Genomic DNA, 27,881 nt, shown 5'->3' on the forward strand with positions numbered 1-27,881 from the left:
TACCCTGGGGCTGCAGCAGACCCTTGAGTCAGCCTGGAAGCCAAGGCCACCACTCTGGCCACAGGGAGAAAGGCAGGACAGCCAGGTCAGAGCAGGGCTGCAGGCCCTGCCTCCAGAGACCAGCAGGACATGAAGGACAGGAAGAGCAGTGGCCACTGCTGGGCCTACTCCACCAGGACCTCAGGACGAGCGGTGACACCCAGCCCCCGGGACGGGGGAGGCTGCATGACGGGATGGCTCCACTCCCTCCAGGAGGAAAGGCCTGACACGGAGCCTCAGGCCGTGTTGCTCTACCCCACGGTCTGAGCGCCACCCAAGGAGAGCAACCGTGGCGCTGGCTGTGGACGGCACACAGCTCTGCCCCTCTCGGGGGCTTCCCAAGATCAGGGTCCCCTTCACTACGGCTGCTTCCTCACCGACCCGCAGCTTTGCCTGACAGGTCCTGGAGCTGGCTCTCAGCAGCCACCAGCTTCTCTGCCCAGGGCCACTGCCTCCTTCAGACGGACGGGCTGTCCCTCCAGGAAAAGCACCCCTCTGGCTACCTGCACCCACCCGAGATGTGAGAGTGGCAAGTCAGAAACAATCTTCACCCAGCAGTTTTTGCTTTGTTTCCCTGGGAATCCTCGCATGAAGAGTTGGTGACTTCAGCTTATAAAGAGCACTTTTTTTTTTTTTTTTTTTTTTTTAAGACAGGGTCTCACTAAGCTGCTTAGGGCCTCACTAGATTGGTTGAGACCCGCCTAGAACTTGTGATCCTCCTTTCTCAGCCTCCTGAGCCACTGGGATTACAGGTGTGCACCGCCACGCCTGGATAAAAGTGCTTTTGAGGAGCACACCCTGTAAAAAAGGCCTTGCACTGGCCTGAGCTGCTGACGACGGGTGTGAGCCAGCCCAACAGCAGACGGTGCAGACACCAAGGAAGCCAGCCACCTCTGCCGAGGACAGAGCGCCCGGCCCAAGCAGACTGCACAGCAGGTGGGTCAGAAAGAAGTTTATTCTGAATATTTGATTTAAAAAAGCCAAACCTACGAGGGTGCTACAGGGTTCAGATACTGACAACGAGTCGCATACAAAACCCGGTCTGCGTGGGAAAGCAGACGCCTTGGGAGCAGCGCCCTGGCCGGGATGCGCCCTGGAGCCCAGACGCTCCTGCCGTCCGTCCGCTGGACTGTGGCCCCACCAGGCTGGCCCCACCCCCTGCTGCCCTGCACATGAACATGGGGCAGGCTGGGTGGCAGCTCCAAGGACAGCGGCCCGGGTACCAGGGCGGGAACGCAGCTCCTCCGCAGTCATGCTCTGACCGGGTCAGCCAGTCGGGCTCTGCGGGAGCTGAACGTGGCCTTCTGGCAGGAGCAGCACAGCTCCCTAATGACAGCTCGCTCTGTCCTGGCCTGGCCTCCCGCGGCCACCCGGCCAGAGGCCGAGGTCAGGCCCGGGCCCAGGGCTGCGAGGCAATCTGGTAGCAGCTGAGGCTGAGCCCAGCACTGCCCCTGGGGCTCGTGGTGGCCCCTTCTCAGGAGAGCGGCAAAGGACACGCCACGTGGGGCAGGAGGCGAGGCACCACAGTCCTCCAGGGGACTAGGGTGCCAGGGAGTACACAGGCAAGGACAAGACCAGGGGTGGCTCAGGAGAAGGCTGGGTCTCTGCTGTCGGGCAGCGCAGCAGGGACCCGGTGGGAGCCCGTGCTCCCGTGTGCCTCCACGGCACGGCAGCCCTTCCCTCCTGCTCCTGCTCCACCAGGGCAGCCACACAGGGCCAGAGGCTCCTGCCTGTCTCGGTGGCACATGCCTACTGAGCCCCGAGGACCACAGGCCAAGGTCGCTGCACGTGACAGCTGACTCGGCACAAAGACCTTCGACAGGCGAGGACACGTGCCCCGCCTCCTCTTAAGCAACATGATTACAATATATTAGCAAATTTGTGGCATAAACATTTCCAAAAGCATCAGCCAAAGTATTAAATATAAATGTAATGTGTATACCCCGCCCCACCCTCGAGAAAAAAACAAAAGAAACCAAGATACAAACCCCAAACCCAAACCCCGAGAAGGCAGACTTGTAGTGTGGGCCTGGTGCCAGCCAGCGTCGCAGGGTGCCTAGGGCCGCAGTTCCACGTAGTTGGCAGGGAAGAGCCCGTACCTGCCCTTGCACACCCCACGCCACCAGCCGTCGTCGATCATCTCGATGTTGGTGATGATGTCGTCGGGGTCGAAGGAGATCTCGTCATCGCCAGCTGGGGAAAGAGCGCAGACCAGGGCGCAGATGGAGCTGGAGGAAGGGCTGGGGAGGATCCCCAAGAATCTGCCACAGCGTCATTCCCCAGAAGAGCCAGCGGGGCCCTTGGGGCGCAATGCTACGCCCAGACCCATGCTCCTTGGCAGGTGGCCTTCCTCCTAACCTCCCTGCAGGAGCTGGCCAGGTGCCACCGCCTAAGGTCAGGGGCCGCGGGGTAGGCCCTTGGTGGGGGACGGCCAGGAAGGGGTCCTAAAGGTAGGAGGGGAGTGCCAGGCAGCCTGCAGATGGGCTGGGTGGGAGTCTTCTGAAGACCTGCCCGAGGCAGAGCGGGGCACAGAAAGGAGCAGAGCTGGGGGAAGGGTCTCCCGAGCAAGGCCAGCCCCCGTGCAGAAGGAAGGGGCCAGGGCCACGCTCTCAGGAGGCTGGGGGTCGGAGGAGGTGAGAGCCCAGGGGAGCCTCACCACAGCACCACCCAGCGGAGCTGTGCGCTCAGCTACGAGAACACAGGGTGCTGTGGACCTGGGTCCCAGAGGGCGCCAGGCAGCCTGGCCTGGGAGGCGCCCGCAGTTCCCCTGGCCTCCCTCCCTGCCATGAAAGCACAGCCTCTGCCCAGACCTGAGGAGGCCGGGGAGCAAGGGGACCAGCCCAGGAACCAGCCCCGACAGGACAGACGTGAACTGGGTGTCCGGCGGTGTCACCTCCCTGCTGGCAGGGTAGGACCCCATCCCTGATCTCTGGAAATGCACACCAGGGTCTTTAGGGGTGGCAGGGTCCCTGCAGCTCCCTGGGAGCTCATGGGTTGCAGAGAGGGAGTGCACTGAGGGAGGCACGGGGACTCCGGGCACTGCCCCGCGTCCTCCCCAGAGCGCTAATGCTATTCCCGAACAAGCCTGACTCTCCCCGGAGAAGCCAAGCCCCCCCAGACAGGAAGACCCCCACCCCACCCCCGCAGCGGGCCTCACCAGCCTGGTAGTCGTAGAGGGCAGTGGCCGTGAGGCCCAGGTCGTTCTCGTACTCGGCGTAGGTGCCGTCTTCTGCAAGCACACCAAGAGCAGGCGGGCATGCCACCGGGTCCGGCCCTGCTCTCCTCCAGGGAGAGCGCCCACACCGCAGGGATCAGGCCTCCAGGAGGAGGCTGAGAACTCGGCTTCCCAGAGCCACGTCCACAGGCTCCAAGCTCTGACACCACCCAGGGACATGATAACAGGCGCCATGGCCACGTTCAGAGTTAACTTCTACAATTAAAACGCTAACGGGAGGAAAGGTTTCGCGCTGCGAAACTGAGTGGGAGGAGGTGACCAGGCGCCCAGCTGCCCACCTGGAGCTCAAGCCAGACCTTGGAGCTGAAGGAAGTCTACACCCGTCCAGCGAAGCCAACCTCAGCATGGCAGAGGCAGGCTGCCCTGGCACCATCGGGCTGAGAAGACCAGCCTCCCCCAGGAGGAGAGGCACCCTGCTCTGGCCTTGCCCCCACCCAGTACATCAGGGACCCCCCTGGGAGCAGGACAGGGTTGGCTGCTGCCGGGGACTGCAGTGTCTGGAGGAGTCCCATCCCAGGGAGGAACAGAGTCAGCGGGAACAGCGCAGGGTGGGATTCCCCAGGGAGCCCCTCCCCCAGGGCGAGCCGGCACAGGAACCTACCTGCTTGGTAGTGGCTGGGGGCCTCTGTGGTTTCATAGGTGGCCTCCGGCGTGTAGGCCAGGCCCTGCTGGCCGCCGACATCCTGGTAGTCTGCAGCTTCTGTGCTGTACACAGCCTCAGGGCTGCTCTCGCCCACGGGGCTTCTGTGGCCAGGCTCTGCCTTCAAGGAGACCGCGTCCTGGGGGCGGGAAATGGGAACTTCCTGGGCCATGTGCGCGTCTGACAGCAGCAGCCACACTGCCACAGCAGGACAGGACACACCCCCAGGACGGCCCTGGCCGCAGCACCCCACGGTCCGAGCCTCCCCGGCTAGTGGGAACCTGCCCCTCCAGCAGCACCCCCAGGCTCGGCTGCTCTGTCCTGGGTTGGGGAGGCCGAAGGCCACGAGAGGCCCCCTCTGCTGCCAGCCCTCCCTCTGGGGCCGACCAGCCTGCTCTGAGAGCCCACTGCCCGGGACAGCACTGCGAGTGCACAGCACAGTTGTGTGCCAACCAAGTGTGGAGGGCAGGAAGGGGACCGAGGAGGACCCGGCTCCCGGGGGTCCATGGGAAACCAACACCTTGCTGCTTCAGAGCCCGTGCCCTGCGGACCCCACTGGACCCTGCGCTGCAGGTCAAGGGTGGTTTCAGCAGGCTCCTTCTAGAGGTGCCCAGGAGGGGGGCTGGCAGAGGGTCCGAGAGCACCAGGCAGACGGCTCAGAACCCACAGAGGGTGACCAGGCAGGGAGAGCCCCAGGAGGCCAAGGACGGCGTCCACCTCCTCCTGGGCACTGAGGGCACAGAAGGGTGCAGGGCAAGGACTGGCCAGGCGGCTTCCCGGTGGCAAGATGGCCTGGCACCAAGGCGACCACAGGGGTGGCAGCCAGCTCAAGGCATGTGGCCCCAAGGGCCTCCCACCACACACCCACTTGCTCATCCCCCAGAATGTGGCCGCCCCTCCTTAAGGGACCAGTCGCTCAAGACCTGGTCCAGCGGGAGACAGCGGCTGGGTGGGACACCTCAAGGCCACGTCCACCAGGGAGCTTCCAGGATCAAGTCCCCACACGGGTGGCGTGGCAGCAGGTGCCAGGGAGAGGACCCTCAGTCCTGAGTGCGCACACCAGGCCACTGTGCCCCCACAGCTCTCAGAGCCAGGAAGCACCCTGGGCCACAGGACACTCATGCTGGCAAGGCCGGGGGGGGGGGGGGACACGGTTAAGTCAGCCTCACGCACACCTTGACGGGGACACCCACCTCGTACACAGGGCTGGAGGGCGGTCTCTCCTCGGCCGGCTGCGGAGCGGGAGACGCGGGGGGCGTCTGCTTCTGCGCTCTGGCTTGCTCCTGCAGTGGACACGGCAGCCAGGCTGAGTGAGCCACCTGCCCACGCTGCCCGAGAGGACGGCCCAGGCCCTAGCCTGGCACAGGAGCAGAAAACCTCACGCTCCCAGGAAAGGAGGGCCAGACGCCTCCAGCCACGGCAGCACCAGGGCCTCGGTGGCCACACAGGGAGCCCCTCTGCCCTCCTCTTCTGGAGGACTCGACGAGAGCCGGGCTGAGGGGAGGCCGTGAGGTGGGGGCTCCCGGGGCCCCAGGTGGGGAGCACATCTGCCAGCGGAGGCAGGCGTGAGCCTGGGGGCTGACACAGCACTGCACGGTCCCCAGCCCAGCCTGACTGCCACCCCACATGCAAGGGTCCCTGTAGACGTGGCAGGGTCAGGGTCTGACGGGGGACTACTCTGGGCCATCAGTGGGCCCCGTGCTGCCACAGGCCCTGACCCACTGGGACCCAAAGGAGTGCAGCTCCGCTGACACCTGGGATCCCTCACCTCCAGAACTCAAGATGTGAGTGCAGGTGCCACAGCAGCCACAGGAGACCACAGCAGCTGCACAGCACAGCCCAGCGTGCTTGGGGACGCCCAGCAGGCAGCGGCAGAGCAGGGTCTCAGCCCCATCTGTCCACTCCACCCCCCCGCCCTTCTGTCTCAGGGGACAACAGTAACACTGTCTTCTGTTGACAAGAACACTGCCCTGGCCCTGGGACCCCGAGTGCAGTTCTCTTCACTCATGTGGCCCAACAAGCCCCGCATCACCAAGACTGGCCACACAGAACCAGCCACAAGGTCGCCACGAGGCCTCAGGTCCTGCCTGAGTCCTGGAGGACAGGACCAGCCTGGGCGGGAGAAGACCAGGCCTGCAGCCATAAGTGACCACAGCTGTGGGTTCCAGATGATCAGAACACACCTGCAGGCCACACCCTCCCAAGTCAGGCTGGTAGGGACTGGCCCGGGGCTGGACACCAGGGAGACCAAGCTTCTCTGCAGGCCCTCCTGCCAGGGGAGGGCTCAGCACCCTCCCCCTGGGGCTCTCCGCCCAGGGCCTGGGTGTGAGCTCGAGGGGAGGAAGAGGGCACCACAGCAGGGGAGCCCGAGGCCGAAGCACCTCCCTGGACAACAGAGCCTGACCCTCCTCGGCAGGGGCTGACCCCACAGCCGAGGTGCGGAGGGCACGAGCGCCAAAGGACAAGGTCCGGGGAGAGAGTGTGGCGAGCAAGCATGTGTGTGGGTCCTGCAACCAAGACAAGCTCCCCGGTGACACTGAGGAGGAGGCCTTCAGCTCTAGTCACCCAGCTCACGCTGGCTGCCACTCCACTGGGCGGCTGGCACCAGGCGGCAGGGCGTGCTCACAGCGCCTCCGGTGCCAGGATGGCCAGCTCCTGCACCCTCACTTCCTCATCCGCGCCTCTGCCCGAGGCTCCTGAGAGCCCTGACCACTTCTCTGGGGGAGACGCTCCTCTGGAGAGAGGCAGGGAAGGAGAGCCTCCTCCGTCCTGCACTTCAGAACCCACGGCTGCCAGGGCTGAGGGAGGTGCCCGGGGAGCAGGGCTGAGCAGGGCCCAGCCCAGACGTGCGCCTGTCTTGGACATGTTTCAGAAAAAGGTGGTCCTCACCTCCCTGCCCCATGCCCAGCCCACACCCACTTCGTCCAGTGAAGTCCACTTCCAGGACCACAGGGAAGCGGCAGACAGGACTCTGGAGGCTGGGTCTGCAGAAGACACCTCCCTCCTCACGTGAGCCCTCCCGTGGGTCAGGGGCTGGGCTCTGAGAGGCAGACCGCCAACAGCCCCAGACCCAGGGGCATGGGCCGGCAAGCTCCACCTCGTGTGGACACATTCTGCACAAGAACCTCTGGAATGCCCCGCTAGGCAGGCTGGCACAGCGCGGGGCCCCACCCTGGCCAGGCACAGCAACCTTCCTCCACTCACCTCCAGTGTCCTCCTGGCCTCCTCCTGCTCCTGCCTCTCCCTGGCCACCCGCTGGGCTCGCTCGGCGTCCGCCTTCCGCCTGTCCTCCAGCTCTCTCTCCTTGGCCAGGTTTTCGAAGTTGGCTCTGATGTTGCTGGTTCTGCTGGTCACTGCAGAGCAAGGTGCGAGCCCGTCTGCCTCCGGGCCCCGTCCAGGCTGGCCACGCCAGGGCGAGGAACCCAGAGAGCTGTCTGTCCCCACCAGGGGAGCCCAGTGGCATCTCAGTGCCCCCTGCCCACTCCAGCCCTGCTCCACCAGTCATCCTTCCCACTGGCCACAGGGGTGGAAAACAGACGAGCCTCACTGACCTTCACAAGGCAGGGAAAGTACTGACTTTAATAAACCTTGACCTTAGACAGACTTTTTGTTCCTTTGGGTTTGGGCACCAGGCTGAACCCAGGGCCCTTCATCACTGAGCCCTGATTTTCATCTCACTGAGCTGCAGGGCCTTGCTAAGTTGCTAAGGCTGGCCTTGAACTTGCGATCCTCCTGCCTCAGCTCCCACGCACAGCTGCAGCTGCCAGTGGCCAAGGGCACGGGGTCTCCAAGGCTCCAGGCAGCAGGTGAACTACAGCCACGGGGTCTCCCGCAGCCACTTCCTCCAGAGTACAGAGCAGAGCCCTGTCAGGAAGAGCTGTCAGGAAGCGCTCCCACAGCGTCCGCTGCCAACGGACAACGTCCAGAGAACCGCAGCTGCCTCGGAGCACAAGCGTCCCGCAGACTGCGGGGACAGAGGCGCCGGGTGCAGTTCTTCTGTGCGATGAAAGATGTCCCAGGCTGCACGAGCTCGACCCAGAGAGCCGGCGTGTCCCCGGGGTGAGCCTCAGAGGAGTGTCACAGGACACGGGTCATGACCCCAAGGCTGCCAAGACCCTCCCTTCCCACCTGCCTGTCACGAGCCCCGCTTGAATTCACAGACAGCCTGACTTACTGCACGGGACAGATGGCAGACAGAGACCCGAGGACCCTGCCTCTCCGCTGCCTTCTGCCCTGAGGCTGCCGCTACTTTTCACAAAGAAGGCTACTAGGTAAACATGCGTGGTCTTGCCACCTTCACACGGATTAACTTAGACCTTCCTCTGCTGATCTGTGACACAGCAGGGATCAGCACGTCTCACCAACATCGTGGGGGTTCTCTGGGGCCTCAGTGACTTCCAAAATTGTCAAGTGACCCAGGGCCACAAAGTCCGAGAACTGACCCAGGGCATCACAGTGAACTGACAGTGACCTCTGGCTTGCTCTTTTTTCCAGGTATGGGGAGTGGGACTGAACCCAAGGGCACTGTACTACTGGACCACATCTCTAGCACCTCTTATTTTTTAAACAGGGCCTCACTAAGTTCCTGAGGCTGGCCTTGACTTGCGATCCTCCTGTCTCAGCCTCCTGAGTCACTGGGATCATAGCTGTGCCACCACACCTGGCCTTGTCCTGCAATTTTAAGGGGCACCTTCAGAAATAGCATGTTGTAAGGCCTGTTTTGATAGACACTGCCCAAAGCAAAGATGGCTTAACTGTGTCCCTGAGGGTCCCCACCCTGCTTGTGAGTGCATTCTAGGCACCCACGTGCCCCTCTCTCTGGCTCCTTTCCGGCACTACCTCCTCCCCAGTGCATTTCCCTGACGGAGCTCGGCTCTGCGCAGGACTCACCGGCTTCGACAGGCACAGTCTTCTGGTAGGCAGGGGACACCTGCGCCACATCTTCAAAGGTGGAGGCGTTCTAGGGAGTCGGGAAGGATGTCAGGAGGGCACCCTTCTCCCCTCGGTGCACAGCAACAGCTGCTGTCTCACAGAAGTCGAGGGCCCCAGATCTTCCAGAAGACCCTGGGCAGCCCACAACTGTCCCCTCTGCCTCAGAGGCCAGGAAACACGTGCACACGCTGGCTGCTGGGCACAAGTCGGCTCACACTGCGGGGGCAGGCCTCCTCGGGGCTCCTCCTGAGCCTCCCCCACCTCCTCCCGAAGCCTCTGAGGGGAAGAGCCCTGGGCACACACAAGCCTGGAGGCCAGCTGTCCCCACCCTCAGGACCCTCAACCCCGTCCCGCACACAAGACCAGCTATATAATGGCTGACCTGGGCACAGGCCGGCAGCGTTGATGGACGCCAGTGCCGGTGCCCAGTTTCACCGAGACTGGGCACTAGGTCTCCACCTGGGCCCACTTCAGCCTGTCTGTGACCAAGAGGCTCAGGAGACCACCAACCCCTACCTCTCCCACACACGCCTCTCCTGGGACAAGCACAGGGCGGCAGGTCAGGACCCTCTGGTGCTGGCCCTCCCCAGCTTCTATAGGCCTGCTCTGGGCCCCCTGCCATCACCCAGGTCGGCCGTCCCCACCGCAGTCCCCACCTCACTGCTCAGCCTTCCTCCCCAGCGAGCGCGTGGCCCGCCCAGCAGCCCCGGCCTCCCTGCTCGCTGCCCTCTGGAGCCTCTCCCCCCTCCCCCAGTCCAGCTGGCTCTCGGGTCCAGTGGGCAGCCACTTTTGACCTTGAGTCACTTGCCTGTCCATGGTGACCTTGGAAGAACCTCCCTCCTCTCTGGGAAGGAACCGCCGGCACCTCAGCAAACATGAGGTCATCACCCTACCCTGACAGCCGCCACAGGGACCACCCGGGACCCGTCCTCAGCAACCCACCTCGCTCCTGGGGCGGCCAGCCGGGTCCCGGTCACGCCCGGGGCGCCCGGCCAGGCTCCTCCACCCAGGGCCCCGCCCACAGGGCTGGGGAGGCGGCGCCAGGCCCACGGAAGCACTTCCTCCCTGGGTGCTCGGAGCCCAGCGGCCACCTCATTACCGTCCACACCAACCACAGACACCACAAAACGGAACTGCAACTCCCGACCTCAAAGCCACAATCTGACTCGCCCGCTGCTCCTCCCCCTCCTTCCCAGGGGCCTCAGCCCCAGACAGGAGCCCCAGCTCAGCTCCTCCGACAACCGGCCTCCTCCATCACGGGCGGCCGGGCCAGCACTGCCCAGCCCTCCCAAGGCCACCAACTCCACAGGGCCGCAGGTCTCCAGGGCTGCACCAGCCCCACTGACTCCCCCCTCCTCCCAGGCCTGGGAGCCCAACCCAGCCTGCGGCTCCGTCCCTCGCACACCTGGCCACCCGTTCCCCACCAAAGCCCCACTTGCCCCGAGCTGGAGCCTCTTCACAGCCCAGTCTCCACCAGGAGGCCAGCAGGTACCTCTCAGCGAGACCCCCTCGTGCCCCTCCAGCTAAGCCCCTCCAGGGCCACTCCCGTCCCTTCAAATTAGGCTCCGACTCTCACATCCTCGGGACCCCTCCCTGGGCCACTGCCCTGCTCCCAGGGCTGTCCTGGGGCAAGTCAGCTGTGGGCCCCTGGAAGCAGAGCTCCGAGGCCAGCAGTGCCACCTGTGGCAGGGTCAAGTGCAGCAAGGAAGAAGGAAAGGGCCGAGGCTGGAGGAGTCGTGGCCGGCAGCCCAGCGTGAACAGGCACAGCCCAGCGTGAACAGGCACAGCCCAGCGGGCAGGGGGAGGGCAGGGCCGCCAGCCTCAGGGAACAGCCCCACCTTCCGCAGCCCCGGGAGGAGCACCCATGGGCTCTCGAGGAGCCCACGGGTCTCGAACAGCGCTGACGGCCTTGAGAAGGGTGCAGACCTGAAGGATGCACTTCACGGCTCCAGACCAGCTCCCAAGGCCCAACACCCAGCACCAGAGAGTGGACGCCTGGTGCGAGGACAACAGCATGCCACAGCAGTGTCCCTCCTGGCTACAGAGACAGACCCCCTGACCTGCACTGTCCCACAGGCCTCTGCAGTAACCATGGCCAGGATCTGTTCTGACCAGAGACCTCACGTGGCCCTGAGCTCTTCAAAGTGGCCAGTGACCTGACCTAAGGCCACCAGTCCAAGTTCACGCAGGCAGGTGTCCAGAGGCCCTCACCTAAACAACCCAGTTCCAGCAAGGGCCCAGCTACTCTGCACCAGGCCACGGCCCAGCACGGAGCTGCCTTGGCCCAGACCCAACCATGAAAGGGACAGGCACAGCCTCCAGGCCACGCTCTCTGCCCAGGGAGCACAGGACACCGTGTGTCAGCACACGCCCGACCCGATGGTGCACTTCCAGAACCAGGAGCCGAGTGCCCACCAGAGGACCTCCACAGCGCGTCCAGCTCCACAGACACCCAGGAGCCCCCACACTCCTGCCGGCGGAGAGGGCGACACCCCGGTCTCGGAGCCGTACCTTGTCCATGCGGTCCTTCTGCACCCCGTACTTGCCGCCGAATCCTCTGGAGTAGTCTGCAAGGCAGCAGAACGGAGACTCACTGACTCTAGCAGGGGCAGGACAGCAGGGCATGCAGAGGCCGGGGACAGCAGGGACGCGCCCAGAGCAGACAGAGCCCCGAGGCGGGCTCTCCTGGCAAGGCCAGCTCTGCGTCCACCTCGGTGTCCAGTGCACAGGCGGGGCCGGGGCAGAGGCGCGGCATGCTGCCCGCATTCTCCCGGGGCACGGGTGGGGAAAGGCGGCAGGCTGGCGGGAGGAGGCCAAGGAGGGGGCACAGGACAGGCCTTGCAGCGCCAGGTCGACAGCAGTCTTCCGACCCGCAGGGGCCTTGCGCTCTGCGTCCCGCACGCCTGCTCTGAGCACTAGGGGGGCTCGGGCGCAGTCTGCTCTCTTGCTTTTCAAAAGAAAAAAAACTCCATGTGGAACTTCTACCGGCCAAAGGGCCCAGCTGCAGCCACACACGCCCAACACAAAAGCCACACTGTCACACGGCCTCCATGCCACAGAGGACCGCCGGCCACCTCCATGCTGTCGGCCAGGCCAACCCAAAGCGCCTCCACCACCCAGGCCTGAGCTGAGCCGCAGCTGTCCAGCCCCAGCACCGCTCTTCCTCCGGCTGCGTGTCCAGCTTCCCGTGACACAGCCCAGCTTCCGAGAGGATGGAATAACTAAGGGAAAATGTGCCGGCTGTTCAGACAGCGGAGGTCTGTTTAGAAACGTCTTCCTCCAGCTCCGAGCACCACGGCATGGCTCTGTGCAGAAGCCACATGTGGATGGTTCCTCAACCCTGCCCAGAAAACACCACCACAAACAGAACACAGAGACCACACGTGACACGTCTGTCCCACGCCTTTGCTGCCCCAGCCTCTGCTGAAAGGCCAGGTGGTGGAGCACTTCTCCCTCGCTCAGGGGCAACAGGCTGGGCTCCGTGGGGCGGCACTCCAGGTTGGGGTGCCTCCAAGACCTGACCGCACCGTGCAGCTGGAGGGAGGGCCCTGCAGACTCACGTCTCTATCGAGGCAGGTTGGATAATGTCGGAGGGAGAGAGAACTGGGAAGGAAGGGAGCTGCTCCCAGTGTGGAAGTGGGCCGAGGACCCCACGGCGGCCAGCAGCCACCCGCCCAGAGACACGCAGCAGCACCCGTGGGGAACCCCAAAGCCTGTGCTGGAACTGGATGCACTGCAGGGGCGCACGGGGGGCAACGGTGCCTTGCTGGGACCCGTGCTGGGCTGGTCTCTCCTTGTGACCAGACCCCACAGAAGAGGAGTCCTGCCTCTCGGACTGAACACCACCTGCCTCCAAAACCAGTCTTATAATCTGCAAGTCCAGAGCGACAGTGGGGAGAAGAACCAGAGAGGAAGCCGGTGAGTCAGAGCCGCCATGGCCCAAGGTCGGACACCTCGTCTCGAGAAAGCAAGAGCCCAGCCAAGCTCGGGCCGACGGTGGCCGAGGGCTCGAGAACAGGCACACAGCAGGCCACGTCAGGCGGGGCCAGGGAAGCTAAGGACAGACTCCGCAGGGCCACTCCAGGAGGACGCACGCGTCTCGTGAGGAGAGACACGTCAACGCCAGGGACTGCCCACCCACTGGAGCTACGCAGGGCCAGCGCCCGTGGAAGGGTCTCCACACCCTGTGGAAGGAGACGAGCCACAGTCCACCTCACCGACGAGCACCGCGGGCTGGGAGCCTGGTGCTGCCGCGCCACGGCAAGGGTGGGGACACCTAGGGCACCCGCCTTGTGGCACGGGGGCCAACCCAGCTCTGGCACCCACCAGGAGGAGGGGTTCGTCACTGCTCTGCCTCAGGGGTGCGAGACGTGGGACAGATTCCCACAGTGAGGACAGACGACACGTGGACACACGGCAGACGTGACACAGACGACCGAGGAGTGAACACACGCATGCGGGGAGGGACCTGAGCCAGGCAAGGGGACGGTACCTTTTTGGGACTCATGCAGCTGCAGTTTCTCCTGATGATCCCAGCCAAGGGCACACTTGTCTTGTCTGTCTGTCTGCACACCAAATTTTCCTCCAAACCCTTTCGCATAGTCTACGTGCACAACAGAAGCCACGGAGCAGCGTCAGCAGCCGCAGGCGCAAGCTCATTTCCAACGCAGGGGAGCAGGACACGACCACTGAATGACCAGGGCTTGTGGGGACGGCCACGGGGAGGAGCAGGAAACCACCCACAGGCCCCATAGAAGCAGCACAGCCTCGTGACGCAGAGTCACGCGGGACACGGGTGTGAGAGCCACAGAAGTGTAAACGTGAGGTTTCCTGCTAAGAGCCAGGTCTGGACTGTTTCTACAGGGCTCACTGTGCTGCCCGGGCCGGTCCCACCCCACCTCAGCTGCCCATCAGCAGTACAGGCCCGAGAGACGTGTGACGGACACCTGCCTGCGGACGTGGGGCAGGGCTGCGGGGCACCCACCTTTCTGGGACTCATGCTTCTCCGTCTTGCCTTGGTACTCGAAGCCCACCGCACTCTTGTCCACTTTGTCCCTGTCGATTCCGTATTTGCCACCAAAGCCCTTGGAGTAATCTAGAACCAAGGAAGGTGCTCTCGAGAAACCTGCAGCAGGACCACGGCACCCCGGGTCGTGGCACCTTCAGCCTCAGGGAGACAGGGCAACTCAAAGGGGCCACGCATGTCCAGGAAAGTGAACACGCAGGGGACAGGCACAGCAGGTCAGTGACCAGGGTCATCCATCCCGGAAGGCAGCCAGCAGTGGTCACTGAAGGCTCCGTACCCGGGAGGGCCCCAGGGTTTCACGGTCTCTGCCTCATCAGTGGAAGCAACCACAGGCCACCCAAGCAGCACCTTCCAGACACAGGGCGCCCACGGAGCACCTTCCGGAAACCTCAGCTCCACACAGCAAAGGCCTCCAGACACCAATTTCACACTGAAGCACGACCCTCAGAGACGTCAATGGTGCAAATTCTGGGGTCAGTCCCGAGAGAAAGGGCCCCAGGTCCCAGAGGACCCTGGTGTGCTCCAGTGAGCCTGCGCTGCAGAGGACTGACCCAGGCTTGAGGAGCACTGCTTGTGCTGGCCCAGGAGCCCCAGGAGAGCAGCAGGCCCATGGCAGAGCTGCCCACAGGCCCACTGGCACTCCCTCCTCGTAGCAGAGGGGAGCGAAGGCAGCGGTGCCCGTGGGGCTGGCACTCCATGCAAACCTGCCAGGCCAGTGTGGCCACGGCCACCAGAGGGTCTTCTGCTGTACTTTTCTAAGAAATCTGAGGTTTTCCTACGTAAGCACTCGGCTTTCAAATGGTGGCAGTCGTTTAAAACACCTGCCACGTGGAGGCAGGCCAAGCAGAACAAGGCGCAGGCGCGGGTCACAGGCTCCAAGCAAGGGTGAGCACCAGATGAGCCGCGACCTCAGCAGACACCTGGGCAGGTCCTCCAGGATCACCTATAGGGCTCGGGCCAGCAGAGGCCACAGCTCCAGCACCATCTGGCAGCACCCACCAATGTAGCACCCTTTGGCCTAGCATTTCTGTTTCTGGGATCAAGTTTTTCAACAGGTCCAAAAATATTAACTGCTGTAGATTTTTAATATCAGAAAATCATCAATAACTTAAAATTTACTCAAAAAATGGTTAAATAGATATGGAATCTTCATAGAATGGAGAACTGAGCAGACATTGAAAATAAGGAAAGTTGCTCAGGAGGCTGAGGCAGGAGGATCACATTTTCAAAGACAGCCTCAGCAAATTAGCCAGGCCCTAAGCAACTTAGTGAGCCCTTGTCTCAAAATAAAATTAAAAAAAAAATCAAAGAGGGGGCTGGGGATGTGGCTCAAGCGGTAGCGCGCTCGCCTGGCATGCATGCGGACCGGGTTCGATCCTCAGCACCACATACAAAGATGTTGTGTCCACCGAAAACTAAGAAATATTAAAACACTCTCTCTCTCTAAAAAAAAAAAAAAAAAAATCAAAGGTCTAGGAATGTGGCTGAGTGGTTAAGGGCCCCAGGTTCAATGCCCAGTACTAAAAATAATAATAATAAGGAAAGTTGCTGGGTGCAGAGACACATGCCTGTAATCCTAGCAACTCGGGAAGCTGAGGCAGGAGGACCCCAAGTTCAAGGTCAACCTGGGGAACTTAGTGAGACCCTGTCTCAAAATAAAAAGCAAAAAGGGGACCGGGGCTGGGTGGTAGAGCGCCCGAGGTGCACATGTGGGGCCCTGGTTTGATCCTCAGCACCACATAAAAATAAATAAAGATATTAAAAAAAAAAAAAAAAAGGGCGGGGAGGCAGCTCAGTAGTAAGCACCTCTGGGTCCGACCCCAGCACTCAAACTAGAAAGCCAACCAGTCCGTCCGGAGAGTCCGCCCTGGCCTTGAGAAGGGCGTGCCTGGGGCCGAGGGGTACCCAGCGGAACCACTTTGACAGGAAGTCCATCCAAGCGCCCACACCTTTCTGGGACTCGTGCTTCTCCGTCTTGCCCTGGTAGTCGAAGCCCACGGCACTCTTGTCCACACGGTCAGCCTGCACGCCGTACTTGCCGCCAAAGCCGCTCGAGTAGTCTAGAAGGCAGGGTGGCAGACGGCATGAGCCCTGGAAGGCTACAGGGCCGCCTTTGTTAAACTAAACAAAACCACAGGGCACCCCAAACATGGCGACCACTGCTCCCCACAGGGATGCTGGGTGGTCCGGGCGCTCTCGCAGGCTGGAGGGCAGGTCCTTCTGGTGGACAGAAATGCTGCCGCAGGCCTGCCTTCATAACTGAATGGCCAGTCAGGGTCAGAGTGCTGAGCCGGCGGCAGCTGATGCCTACAACAAGGACGTGGCTCATGTGCAGGAGGCGACGCTTCTGCGCTCCTGGGTGGCCTGGGCGGCCTGGGCTCGCACTGCCTTGTGGAGACCTGCCACCAGAGGCTTGGGGCCCGGCTGCGTAGCAGGGGGACTCACTCTGGTTCCTACCCTCAGGGAGGTCGCCAGGTTTTGCCAAAGTCGGAGGAGCTGACTTTACAGGAGTGGCCCTGCTCAGACGTGGGCGGTGCCCAGCAGACCCTCCACCAGAGCACCCACCGCACAGGGCCCGGATGATCCGGCCACCCTGGCCGCAGCCCTCCTACCAGACAGCAGCCGCAGGCCACCCGGCCTCTGCTGCGCTGTGCTGCCTGCCTCCTGCAGCGTACCTTTCTGGGAGGCGTGCTTCTCCGTCTTGCCCTGGTACTCAAAGCCCACAGCAGACTGGGGAATAAAGAGGAGAGTCACTTCCGAACGCCCGAAGACCACCCCCTGAATCCATGACACACACGGAGCTTCTAAATCCTCCAACTCCTTGTTCTTTGACCTTTGGCCTCCTAAGTCAAACGCAGGTCAAGAGGACGCCACGGCCCTGGTACAGTGAGCTCTGGCACCCAGCACCCCCACACAGGCCTCCCCTCCATAGCAAGGGCTCTGAGTGTCCCCTGCATAGAGCCACACACGCAGGGTGCAGGGGCAGCAGTGGTCCCTACTGGCACACTCCTGGGCAAATCTAAGGCTGTGTCCCACACGGGGCTCCCACAGCCTTGTGGCAAACGCCTATTGCGTGCTACTGTCCTGGCCCCAGTGGTCAGCCCACACGCTCCGTGTCCCTGGAGGGAAATGTGTCCTGCCAGCTCCTATCTAGAGGCCCCTCCCTGCAGCCCCACAGCATCAGAGCACACCGCACTCTACCCCAGTGAGTGGCCCGGAGGACACACACAGCAGTGGCAGGTCGCGTCCAGGACAGGAACGGCCCCCACCCCCAAGGCTTCTCTCAGGTGCACCTCTGGCGCCGGTCACAGGAGACCACCCCCAGGGCCTTGGGCATGCTAGGCACACACTACCACTGGCCATCACTCACCCCGCCGCCATCCCTCACCTGGTCCACTCTGTCCACCTGGACACCAAACTTGCCCCCGAAGCCTCGAACCGAGTCCACTTGGGAACAGTGCTTGGAGAGTTTCGACTGGTACTCGTGGCCGACGGCCGACTGCAACAGAGCCCACACAGAGCCTCGCACCAGAGCCCAGGTGGCCTCAGACATACTGCCCACGCAGGGGCACAGCCCGAGCTCTCCACACCAGGTGCAGAGCTGCACTGCACCTCCACAAGGGCTGCCCACACCACAGCCCTGGCGCAGGGAGAGGCTGATGTGTCCAGGGATGAGGAAAGGGCATGGGGCCAGCAGCCACATGTGACTCCCAAGACCCACTTGAGGCCCGGAGAGCAGAGGGGAGCACTGGCCAGCCAGGCGCAGAACACACATTCACGTGCGCAGAACCCACCCGCGTAGAGACTGGGCAAGGCAGCGACTGTTTGCACAGTGAGCTCCCTTCGTCACCACGTGACCCCAGAATGGGGGCACTTACACACACACACACACACACAACTTAGGAATGCGGGCTTCACCCTGGGATCCCCAAGCACCTGCCGCACGGCAGGGAGTTGGTGCCACCGAGTCAGCTCACTATGGGCTCACCCACAGCCTCCATCCTGGTGGAGAAGGCGCAGGAGCAGGACCTTCCGTTCAGGTCAGCACACCACAGTCTGTGGGCTCACGAGCACCCCCAGGCCTTTTGTCCCAAAGCTCTCTGGATGGCAGTGCCTCTGGGTGCCTATGACAGTCTCGGCAGGGACAGGGGCCCCCAAGCTGTCCTGCCCTCCACAGTCGCTGCTCACAGTGGACAGCACCAGGGGCAGCTTCATGGGCACGGAGGACAAGTGGCACGCGTGGGTGTGGAGGGCTCAGGAGGCCCACGTCCGTCTCCTCCCGCTGCAGGTCTCGCACCCAACCACCATCACCACTGCGGCCACAGGCCGCAGACCCCCAGGAGCTGGCAGGCTGCTGGATGGCCGGCCTCAACAGGGCTCGCCGGGTGCTGGGCTCAGGGGCCACCAGCGCACGCCCTCCCACCTGGAGCGCTCTGAGCCGTACTGCCTTGTCTCCCTCCAGGCCCTGCTGAGGCTGGAGGCCGACGGCCCCCCTCAGCCTCCAGAGTCAGTGAAGGAACGTATGAGGCAGCCATGCCAAGGGACCCCACACGGTCCCAACACAAAGGATCTCAAGAATCAGGTCTAACACAGCCAGAGTGACACCCTCGCGACTGACCCCGTGTGCCCCAGAACCACATCTGCACTCCGCCGGCAGATGGCATCTGCTCTCAGACACACAGGGCAGAGCCCCGACCTGAAGCCCCCACAGGAGAGTCTGGGTTCTAGGGTGCAGTGGAGATGAGAAGGACAGACCACCACACCCTACCCCAGAAGTGCACAGCCTGCAGAGATGGGGGTCACCAGAACCCTGACAGCTCCTGTCCTGGCCCCTCTAGCAAACAGGTGCTTGCTCAAGTAGGCTGGACTCTGCGTTACTTTCCTCAATTCTAACACGGGGACCTTTTTTATCGCCCAGTTCCTGGAGAAAGCAAGTTCCAAGCAGCGTAGGCCATTCACACTCAGGTTTGGGATCTGACAAGAGATTGGTTTCAGCCAGATACGGTGGCTCTCGCCTGTGATCCAAGAGGATCAGGAGGCTGAGGCAGGAGGATGGAGAGTTCAAAGTCAGTGTCAGCAACTTAGTGAGGCCCCAAGCAACTTAGTGAGACCCCATCTCAAATTACAAAAACAAAAGAGGCTGGGGTTGTGGCTCAGTGGTTCAGTGCCCCTGGGTTCAATCTCCAATATCCCCACCCTCCAAAAAACGATTGGTTCCACGGTGCTCCGACGAGCCCAGAGCTGCCCGCACCCCAACACGTGGGCCCCAGGGCCAGCAGGGCTCAGCAGCAGCTGCACCCCCACGGGGTTTGCTGCTTGAGGATCAGGACCCAGCTGGAGATGGGGTGCCCTTCCAGGAGAGTGGCTGGGCACCCTGAGTGCACACCACAGAGCACAGCCCTGCACAGTCTAAAGTCCCTTGAGCACCTACAAAGCACCAGGCTAGCCACCAGGAAGGGTGAAGAGCCTGGCCCTCTGCAGGCCCAGGCCGGAGCGCAGCTCATAGGCAAGGACAGCAAGCACAGCCGGGACACCCAGCCAGGCCACGTGGCAGAGGCAGGGAGAGGGCTCGCAGGGCAGCCGGGGCGAGAGGGCGAGAGGGGGACGGGCCCCAGGAGTTCCCTGCACAGAAGGCCCAGGCTGCAGGTGCGAGGCAGAGGGGGACGGCAGCCCAGCCCGAGCAGCAGGGAGACCGAGCAGCGCCACGGGACGGCTCCCGCCCCGTCACAGACCCTCCTTGCGGAAGCTCCCCAGCCTGGAGAGTGAGCACAGGCTGGGCATGGGGGGCGCAGCCTGCTGCTCACTCTGATGGTGTCACAGGCTTCTCCCAGAATCCCGGGCAGCCCTTCAGCAGCCGGGTGTCCATGGCTGGCCCAGCAAACGTCCAGGTCTCTCTCCCGCAGGGTTAGCTTCCTCAGACTCCAGCTCTAAACAAATTCTGGGTGCTGCCCGGCCCCCCAAGTCCACATGGCCAGTGGACAGTGACAGGGCCACAGCCTTCCATGCCCACCTGATGCGTGGGAGGAGAGAGGGAGAATCAGAGGCTGGCTGACCCTCCTGCCTGGAGCAGGGGCAGCACCCGTCCAGTCAGAGCTGAGCCGTGTTGGGGGGCCTGGACATGCCCTCCACAAGGAGGTCTGCAGGGTGCTCGCGCCATCCACCGCTTCTCTCCAGGAGACAGGCCCTGCCTCCCGAGCTGTAGCCGCTGGCCATGAGGGTGATCATGGTCAGGGTGCCCAGACTGTCCTGCTCCCAGAGCTGGCTGTGGAACTGACTACCCTCGGGGCCTTGCTACTGCAGAGCTTCTGAAAAAGCGGGGGGGTCTTCCCTGGGTGAGTCCAACGCACACAGGCCACTCCGCAGACACACAGCTCGACACGCTCCATCTACAGAAAGGCTGAGGGGCTACTCTGCCCACCGCCGAGTGCCAGCCAGGCCACTGAGCCTGGCATGGGCAGCCCCAGCCACTTACTTTGTCCATCCTGTCCTGCTCCACACCGAACTTCCCCCCGTAGCCGTGGGAGGCTTTGGGCCCAGTTTCCAGCTCCTTCTCCTTCAGGGTCTGGTGCTCCTGGAAGACGTTCTCTCTCAGCTTGTGAATGCTGCAGGGAGGGACAGGGAGGGACAGCACTCAGGCCTGCGCCTGCCCTCCAGCCGCAACACACAAGACTCCCCACCCGTGGTGCAGCCTGCGAGGTCTCACCACTTGGGGCTCGCCCAGCTGCCTACGTGAGGGAGAGACGCCCTGGCAAGATCCGGGAAGGACCCGGGGGGCTGAGAACTGTCTCCACCCCAGGCTCTCCTCATAGTCCTCCTGCCAGCGGGGACCCTACGGGGAGGGACAGCCGCCTGGAGGTGCACGGGGACCCCCAGCTCCCCCAAGGCAGCTCTGCTACCTGAACTTCGCATGGAGAAGCAGTGTGCTCAGCAGATGAGCAGGCTGGGGGGCAACTCCGCAAACACCATCTAGAGGGAGCGAGACACCCCCCTCCCGGTCCCCAACCACAGGCAGGGCCCAGAGGACACACAGAGCTGGCTCCTACATGAGGCGCTCCAGCACTTTGACGCCTTCAAAGATGAGACATTGAATGTGCCATCTACAAGCCACTTTTAGTTTTAAGACCATGGACAGTGAGACAGACCACAAGATGTGTCAAAACCTCCTGGGTCTGCCCCAGAGACACCAAGGCCACACCTGGACTTTGGGCAAGCCCAGAAGAGTGGACCGAATACACACCAGGCCTGGAAACCCAGATGTCCCACAGGGCAGGGAGGGACAGATGCCACTGCAAGATCCGGGAAGGACCCGGGCGGGGGGGGGGCTGAGAACTGTCTCCACCCCAGGCATCGCCTCACAGTCCATCGGTGGATGGACTGTGAGTCCCAGGAGCCGTCCGTGTCCTCCCCAACACATTCTAGAGCCCCTGGGAACAAGGGAGCTGCGGAGAGGCGCTGGCTGACACCACCTGAGTCCCCGCAGCCTAGGCAAGGCCCGCAGCTGTGCGCAGCCCTCCCAGGCTGCCTCTGGGCGGGACTGAGCAAACCAGGGAGGGACTAGTCGCAGGGAGGATCACCAGACCCCAGAGACCAGCAGGGCACCAGGGGAGACCCCACCTCAGAAATATCAAACTCTGCAGAAGCCACCACGGGAGTCTGCCTCTCACGGGCTGCGCCTCCAGCTGAAGACGCGGGTGCAGACACCGCACCAGGGCCCAGCACAGCCCAGACCCCGGAGCAGACCTTTCGTCTCCACCTCCCCGCCAGGCAGCGCCAGGCAGCACTGGCCCGGCCCGCGGCCCTCTGGCCCTCCTGCCCAGGGTCCTCACATGTGGCCACAGCACTGGCCCTACCTTCTGCAGTGCCCGGCCACCTCCAGCCCCACAAGAGGAAAGAGGGCGGGTGGGCGTGGGCTCAAGGCCACTGCTCCCAGGAGAGCTTCAGCAACAGCCCTGGCCAGGACCCACCACGCTCCCAAGGCTCCTGCCGACGCGGAATCCTGCGGCAGCAGTGCTCAGAGGGGTTCTGGACTGCGACCTGCGAGGGCCCACGGCTGGGGGGACTGCAGGGAGCTGGTGGAAACCCAGGGGAGGAACCTGGCTGTAGAGGGTCCTGGGGACGAGCCCGGAGCTACAAGTTGTCCCCGACCCCCTGCTCTGCCTGCGGCTGCGCGGTGAGCAGCTCTGCCTGAGACCCGAGCCAAAAGAAGTCTCGTCTCCTTCAAGTCTTTCCTCAGGTATTTTGTCACCACAAAGAAAACCACCACAGTGACCAGGATGGGAGCCCAGACGGTCCTGCACACACGGACACCCTCCGAGAGAGAGACTGGGCGTGCACCAAGGGCACACAGCCCCGCGGGAGGCCCTGCGGGGACACAGGACGCCCCTGCCTGTCCGCACAAGGGCTTACTTGATGTGCTCCTGGTGTCCCGAGCCCTGCACAGTCTTGGCACCCCATCGCTGCTCCTTCTCACTGACGTCATTCTGCAGAGAAACAAGGGTGAGCCCCAGGCCAGTAGCCCGACCCGAGAGACCAGGAAGCCGGGGGGCAGGGCAGCATGGCAGGCTGAACCCACCACAAAGTCAGGGTCGGTCTCCCAGTCGTCGGCTGCTCCGGCGTCCTGTGTGAGGGCCACGGTGTGGCCTGCAGAGGCCTTCCACATCTGCAAGAGTAGCGCCAAGGTCACGAGGCCACACAGCACCCCAGGCCCACAGAGCAGCCTGGGCCACAGCCTCTGGGCTGGCCCCCCCACGGGACTCAAAGGGAAGTTTAAGGATCAAAGAAACTCACTACTGTGAGTCCTCACTGGGCACAAGGGCACAGACTAGCTCAGCTGCTCAGGAGGCTAAAACAAGAGGATCCCCAGTTTGAGGCCAGCCTGGGCAACTTAACAAGGCCTTGTCTAATAAAAGGGCTGGGATATAGCCGGGGGCAGGGCCATGCTAGTCTAGTACACAGGAGGCCGTGCATTCAACATCAGTATAGGAAAAAAGTCCTCTCAGGCGTGGTGGTGCACACCTGCAATTCTAGAGGCTCGGGAGGCTGATACAGGAGGATCGCGAGCTCAAAGCCAGCCTCAGCAAAAGCGACGCACTAAGTAGCTCAGTGAGACCCCGTTTTTAAATAAAATACGAAACAGGGGATTTTATTTATGGGGATGTGGCTCAGTGGTCGAGTGCCTCTGTTTAATTCTTAGTACCAAAAAAAAAAAAAAGTTCTAATGTGGTTGTCAACTGACACCAAAAACATTCCTTGGCTTCAACTCATGAGAAGAATTTCCAGGGATCCACACAGTGGGGTGGGTATGCACTTCCTCCGTCCCCTGGAGACCATGCCCTGATCTAGCTCCCCTGAGTGACAGCACGGTTTTCCAAGAAAAAGCTCCACCACGGGCTGCACAGGGCCACGATGGTGCGAAGGTCACCCGTGGCGAGCCGCACACTGCGCCAGGGAGGAGCTCTCTGCACTTGCTGGAAAGACCAGGCTTCATTGCCCACCAGGGGAGCGGCAGACACAGGCCAGCTCTGGCGCCAGCGGGCGGCAGGGACACCCCTCCACAGCAGCCCGCTGTGAGGTCCAGCACAGGAACACTGGCACCTCGAGAGACACGGATAAGATGACCCTTTCTGTAACTTTAAAGGTAAAATCTAGCCTAAAAAAAATTTGTAGGTGGGCTGGGGCTCACTGGTAGAGCGCTCGCCTAGCATGTGTGAGGCACTGGGTTCGACTGTTGGCACTGCACACACCTAAGTTAATAAGATAAAGTCCATTGACAATTAAAAAGTTTTTAAAAATTTTATACAAAAATAATTGATCCATTTTCCTCAGAAATTTCAATAAAATTCAGCTGGTGGTGCACACCTATAACCCCAGTGACTCAGGAGGTTGAGGCAGGAGGATGGCAAGTTTGAGGCCAGCCTCAGTGATCTAGTGAGACCCTGTCTCAAAATAAAAAACAAAGGGCTGCGACGTGGCTCAGCGGTGAAGGGCCCGAGTCCAACCCCCGGATCAAAACCAAGTGGGTCACTCAGGCCATGAAACAACCGCAGGAGCCAGCGCTGGGCCCGGGCCTGGGGACAGGGTCCCTCCCTCAGCTCCACAGGGCTGGAATCCAGCCAGCACCCAGGAGCAGCGAGGGCGCAGCAGGGCGCATGCTCCCAAGGCCCAGGGCCTTCCAGCACCCACCTGCCACCAGGGGGCGGGCCACCGAGCCTCATCCAGGTGTCCCAAACCGGAAGGGCGTCGGAGAGGCCTGCTCTCAACAGGACTGGAAGAGCCTGTTCAGTGCCTGTCACCTGCCCTCCATGCCACACCGTCCCAGGCAGGGCCTCCCTGTCAGGGGACGGGGTCCCATGGGGCCAGGAGTTGCCCCCTGCACCAGAGGTGAGAAGGGGAAGGGGCACCTGCTTGTTCCCCCCCATACCAGGGACTGAACCCAGGGGCCCTCTACTGCTGAGCGGCACCCTCAGCCACTTTTTAATTTGAAAACGGGTGTCGCTAAGTTACTGAGACTGGCCTCAATCTTGAGATCCTCCTACCCCAGCCTCCAGAGTTGCTGGGATGACAGGCACAGCCACTGCACCCGGCTTGTCACTTTTTCAGACTCCTCAAGGAACATCCGGCAGAGCTCACTGCTCATCTTTTCTGCAGTGGCTTCCCAGTGGGCAGGAGGGCACAGTGGGAAGAGGCTGGTCCCCACCGACACACGAGCGCCTCCGAGTCCTCCGTCCCAGACCTCTCTGCTCTACGCTGCCCAGGCTGGTCTCAATCTTGTCCGCCCCCTGCAGGCCCACGGGGAGAACACCCTCCTGTTGGAGGGTGCCCGCCATCCAGGGCAAGGGCATCAGAATGCCCCCGGGCACGCACCTTTCTTCCCGGTCACAGCACTCCACCTGAAACACAGCGACAGGGCCAGCAGTGTCCAGGCATCTGGCAACGGTTCTACCTGTGAAGAGACGAAGGGGGACGCTCAGGAGACCTGCCAACAGCGGTCCGGGGCCAACAGAGGCCTTTCCAGAACACAGCCGGCTGGCAGCGGACCCTGAAGGGAGACGGGGACCTGCCCCTCACTCATGGCCAAGCCACACTGCCCGGACCCAGCACACTGCCCGAGGGCCGAGCCCGCCTGCTGCCACCTGGCTGGTGCTGCTGCGGGGCGCGGCTGGGAACAGCAACTCTACCACCGGGGTCTAGAGATGACACGATGGACACACTCTGAGGTCTGGGAGGAAAGACCAGCGCGGGGCAGCCTGTGGAGCAGGAGGAGGCTGGGCTCCTGCACAGGGCAGGACTCGGTTCCCCAGCCACGTCAGACTTGGCAGCCCTCGAGAGGCAAGGAAGCCAGAGGGTCCAGCCGGCCACAGGCAGGACGCCGCAGCAGCGCAGGCGGCGCTGGCCCTCCCAGCCCCCAGCTTTCAGTCCCCGTCCCGTTCCCGACCCAACTTCTTGCTCTTTCCCTTCCCGTGGTCCCACTGGAAAGCCCAACCTCTGTAGCTGCCAGGGAGGACAGCAAGCAGCTGGAAAAAGCGACCCAACAACGGCTCCAGTCTGCACTCGTTATTTTCTCGGTATTTTAAATTTTAAAAATTCTTGAAAATAACTGAAAAACAATCTTGGGGCTGGGCGCAGTGGCGCACACCTATCATCCCAGCAACTCGGAAGGCTGAGGCAGGAGAATCACAGGTTCAAAGCTAGCCTCAGGAACCAGCAAAAAATAAAAAGGGCTGGGTGTGGCTCAGTGGTTAAGCACCCCTGGGCTCAATCTCCAGTACCAAAAACAAGTGAGACCTGGTGCCACACGCCCAGCAGTTGCACAGCTAGCACAGGTCCATGGACACGTGTCTGTGAACACTCCTAACAGCATTATCCATGATGACCCAAAATGGAAGCAATCCATCTGTCTGCCAACTGACGAAGGGATGCGGAGCGTGCACTCTAACTCCACATGGGAATAGTATTCAGCTATAAAAAGGAACAAAGTAGGGCTGGGGTAGTGGCTCAGAGCATGTGAGGCACTGGGTTTGATCCTCAGCACCACATAGACTAAAATATATTGTGTCCACCTATAACTTAAAAAGAAATACATAAAAGGGAACCAAGTACTAACACGAGCTATGATACGAAAGAACTTTGAAAAATATCATGCTAAACAACACCAAGCTCAAGGCCATGACCCCAGAGAGCAGGCTGGGGAGGGCCGACCGGGCTGCCCAGGGCTGCGGGCCGAGAGGGTCTGCCTCAGGGTGGAGAGCTTCCTCCCCCCCGCAAAGGGCCTCCCAAGGAGCTGGGCCACAGTCACACATTCTAGGGTTTCCTTCTGAAGTGAGGAAACTGTTCCACCGTGACTGTGGTGGTGGTGGCATGCTCAGTGAACGCACTAAACCGCGCTGAACTACAGTTTAAATGGGCGAGGGCACGGACCTCAACAAAGCTGTCAGGAAAACTACTGTTCAAAGAAAAAGGTGACAGCTCCATCCAGCAGCACCGACATCAACCTCCCTTCAACGTCCCTCACCAACCCATGCCGCAGAGACTCGGGGGGATCAGCTGCACTATAAGACACTCAGTGGCAGACAGGCAGGGACCCACTCAGCCTCCTGGCCCTCCCCCTATGGCACAGGAAACAGAGGCCCAGGCCCCCTCTGTGCACCCAGCCCAGCAAGCCACTGAAGGCCACCAGGGGCTGGGCCTGGGCACAGGCAGTGGGCCTGCTCACCAGACACCACGGAAAGGCAGCTGAGCAAACCCCTGCGGCCTGGGACCGGGGGCTCCTGCATTCCAGCACCTTCTGGGCGGCACAGGTCAAAGGGCTGACTGCCAGGCGAGCTCACGTGCCGTGTGAGTGCTCAGAGCTCCACTAGGCTTCAACCGAGTTGCCCAGCAGCGGTGAGCTTGCCTAACCAGAGCCGGCAACCCAGCTCCGGATTCTGGAATGCCCGAAGCCCACTCGGTGGCTTCCCTGTCCCTGGAGTTTCTGATGACTATCTCTGCAGCCGGAGGGAACAGGGCACTGACTCAGGCCCTGGAGCCCATGACTCACGCCGCTGGGCGGCCCTCCCATCCCACAGCCCTGCTTGGCCAGGGCAGGACAGGGTGCCCGGATAAGGCACAGTCCAGCCACCTCAAAAGGTGGCCACACCAAGCGCCAGGTCTCAGCTGCTGAGCAGAAAACTAAATTTCTCCCCAGGTGGCGGCCATGGCCTCCCCAACACACTGTCCAGCTGGGCAGCAGGCACAAGTGCGGTGCCAGCCCAGGTGACCCAAATGGGAACAGAACACAGGGAAGCACCCTCTGGTGACTGGCACACACCCAGGAGGGGCCATCCGGAGGCACTGGGCCCTCAGAGCTCTCCACCTCACCGGCCACCTCGGGGGCACTGACCCAACCCGCTTCCCCTGTGCCCCCCACGAGGCCCTAAACCCTCAACCCGCCCTGCCCGGCCCCTGACCGCCCTGCACCGCTCTGCCCTAAACGCCAGCGGCCCACCGCCCTGCCCCCCACTGCCCACTGCCCGTCCCCCACTGCCCTGAGCCCCGGCCGCCCACTGCCCCGTCCCCCACTGCCCTGAGCCCCGGCCGCCCACTGCCCCGTCCCCCACTGCCCTGCCCCCCACTGCCCACTGCCCGTCCCCCCACTGCCCCGTCCCCCACTGCCCGTCCCCCCCTGCCCCTCACTGCCCCGAGCCCGGCCGCCCCCCGCCCCCCGCCCTCCCGCGGCCCTGCGCCCCGCCCGCTCCTCCCCGGGCATCCCCCTGCCGCGGGCCGGGACGGCCTCGCCCAGCGCCCGAAACCGCGAGCGGAAGCGCAGCAACCGGCCGCCGGCGCCCGCCCGGGCCGCAGGGCCGCGCTCACCGCCGCCGGGGCCTCCGCCGGTCGCCTGGCTCCCGCGCCCGCCGCGCCCCGCACCGCTCGCTTCCGGTTCCGCGGCGGCGGCGGGCGGGCGCACATCCGGGTCCGCGCGAGGCCCCGCCCCGGGCTGCGGGCCGTCCGTCCGCCGCCGGCCGCGCGCAGGG

General features: G+C 62.7%; 1 protein-coding gene across 1 annotated transcript; it reads right to left on the reverse strand.

Moving 5' to 3' along the window:
- Window positions 1-976: 976 nt before the first annotated feature.
- Window positions 977-27,806, reverse strand: Cttn (cortactin). Its single transcript, XM_027944432.2, has 17 exons — window positions 27,721-27,806; window positions 24,736-24,814; window positions 22,445-22,531; window positions 22,279-22,352; window positions 20,345-20,474; window positions 17,261-17,371; window positions 16,548-16,602; window positions 15,822-15,932; window positions 13,831-13,941; window positions 13,339-13,449; window positions 11,358-11,413; window positions 8,805-8,874; window positions 7,119-7,267; window positions 5,108-5,197; window positions 3,876-4,053; window positions 3,197-3,268; window positions 977-2,232 (listed from the first exon to the last, which is right to left on the reverse strand). Exons 3-17 carry the CDS (start codon window positions 22,529-22,531, stop codon window positions 2,096-2,098), a joined length of 1,542 nt encoding a protein of 513 aa, XP_027800233.2. The 5' UTR covers window positions 24,736-24,814; window positions 27,721-27,806; the 3' UTR covers window positions 977-2,095.
- Window positions 27,807-27,881: the final 75 nt, after the last annotated feature.

Source organism: Marmota flaviventris, chromosome 9, assembly GCF_047511675.1.
Source record: "Marmota flaviventris isolate mMarFla1 chromosome 9, mMarFla1.hap1, whole genome shotgun sequence".
Classification (NCBI taxonomy): Eukaryota; Metazoa; Chordata; class Mammalia; order Rodentia; family Sciuridae; genus Marmota; species Marmota flaviventris.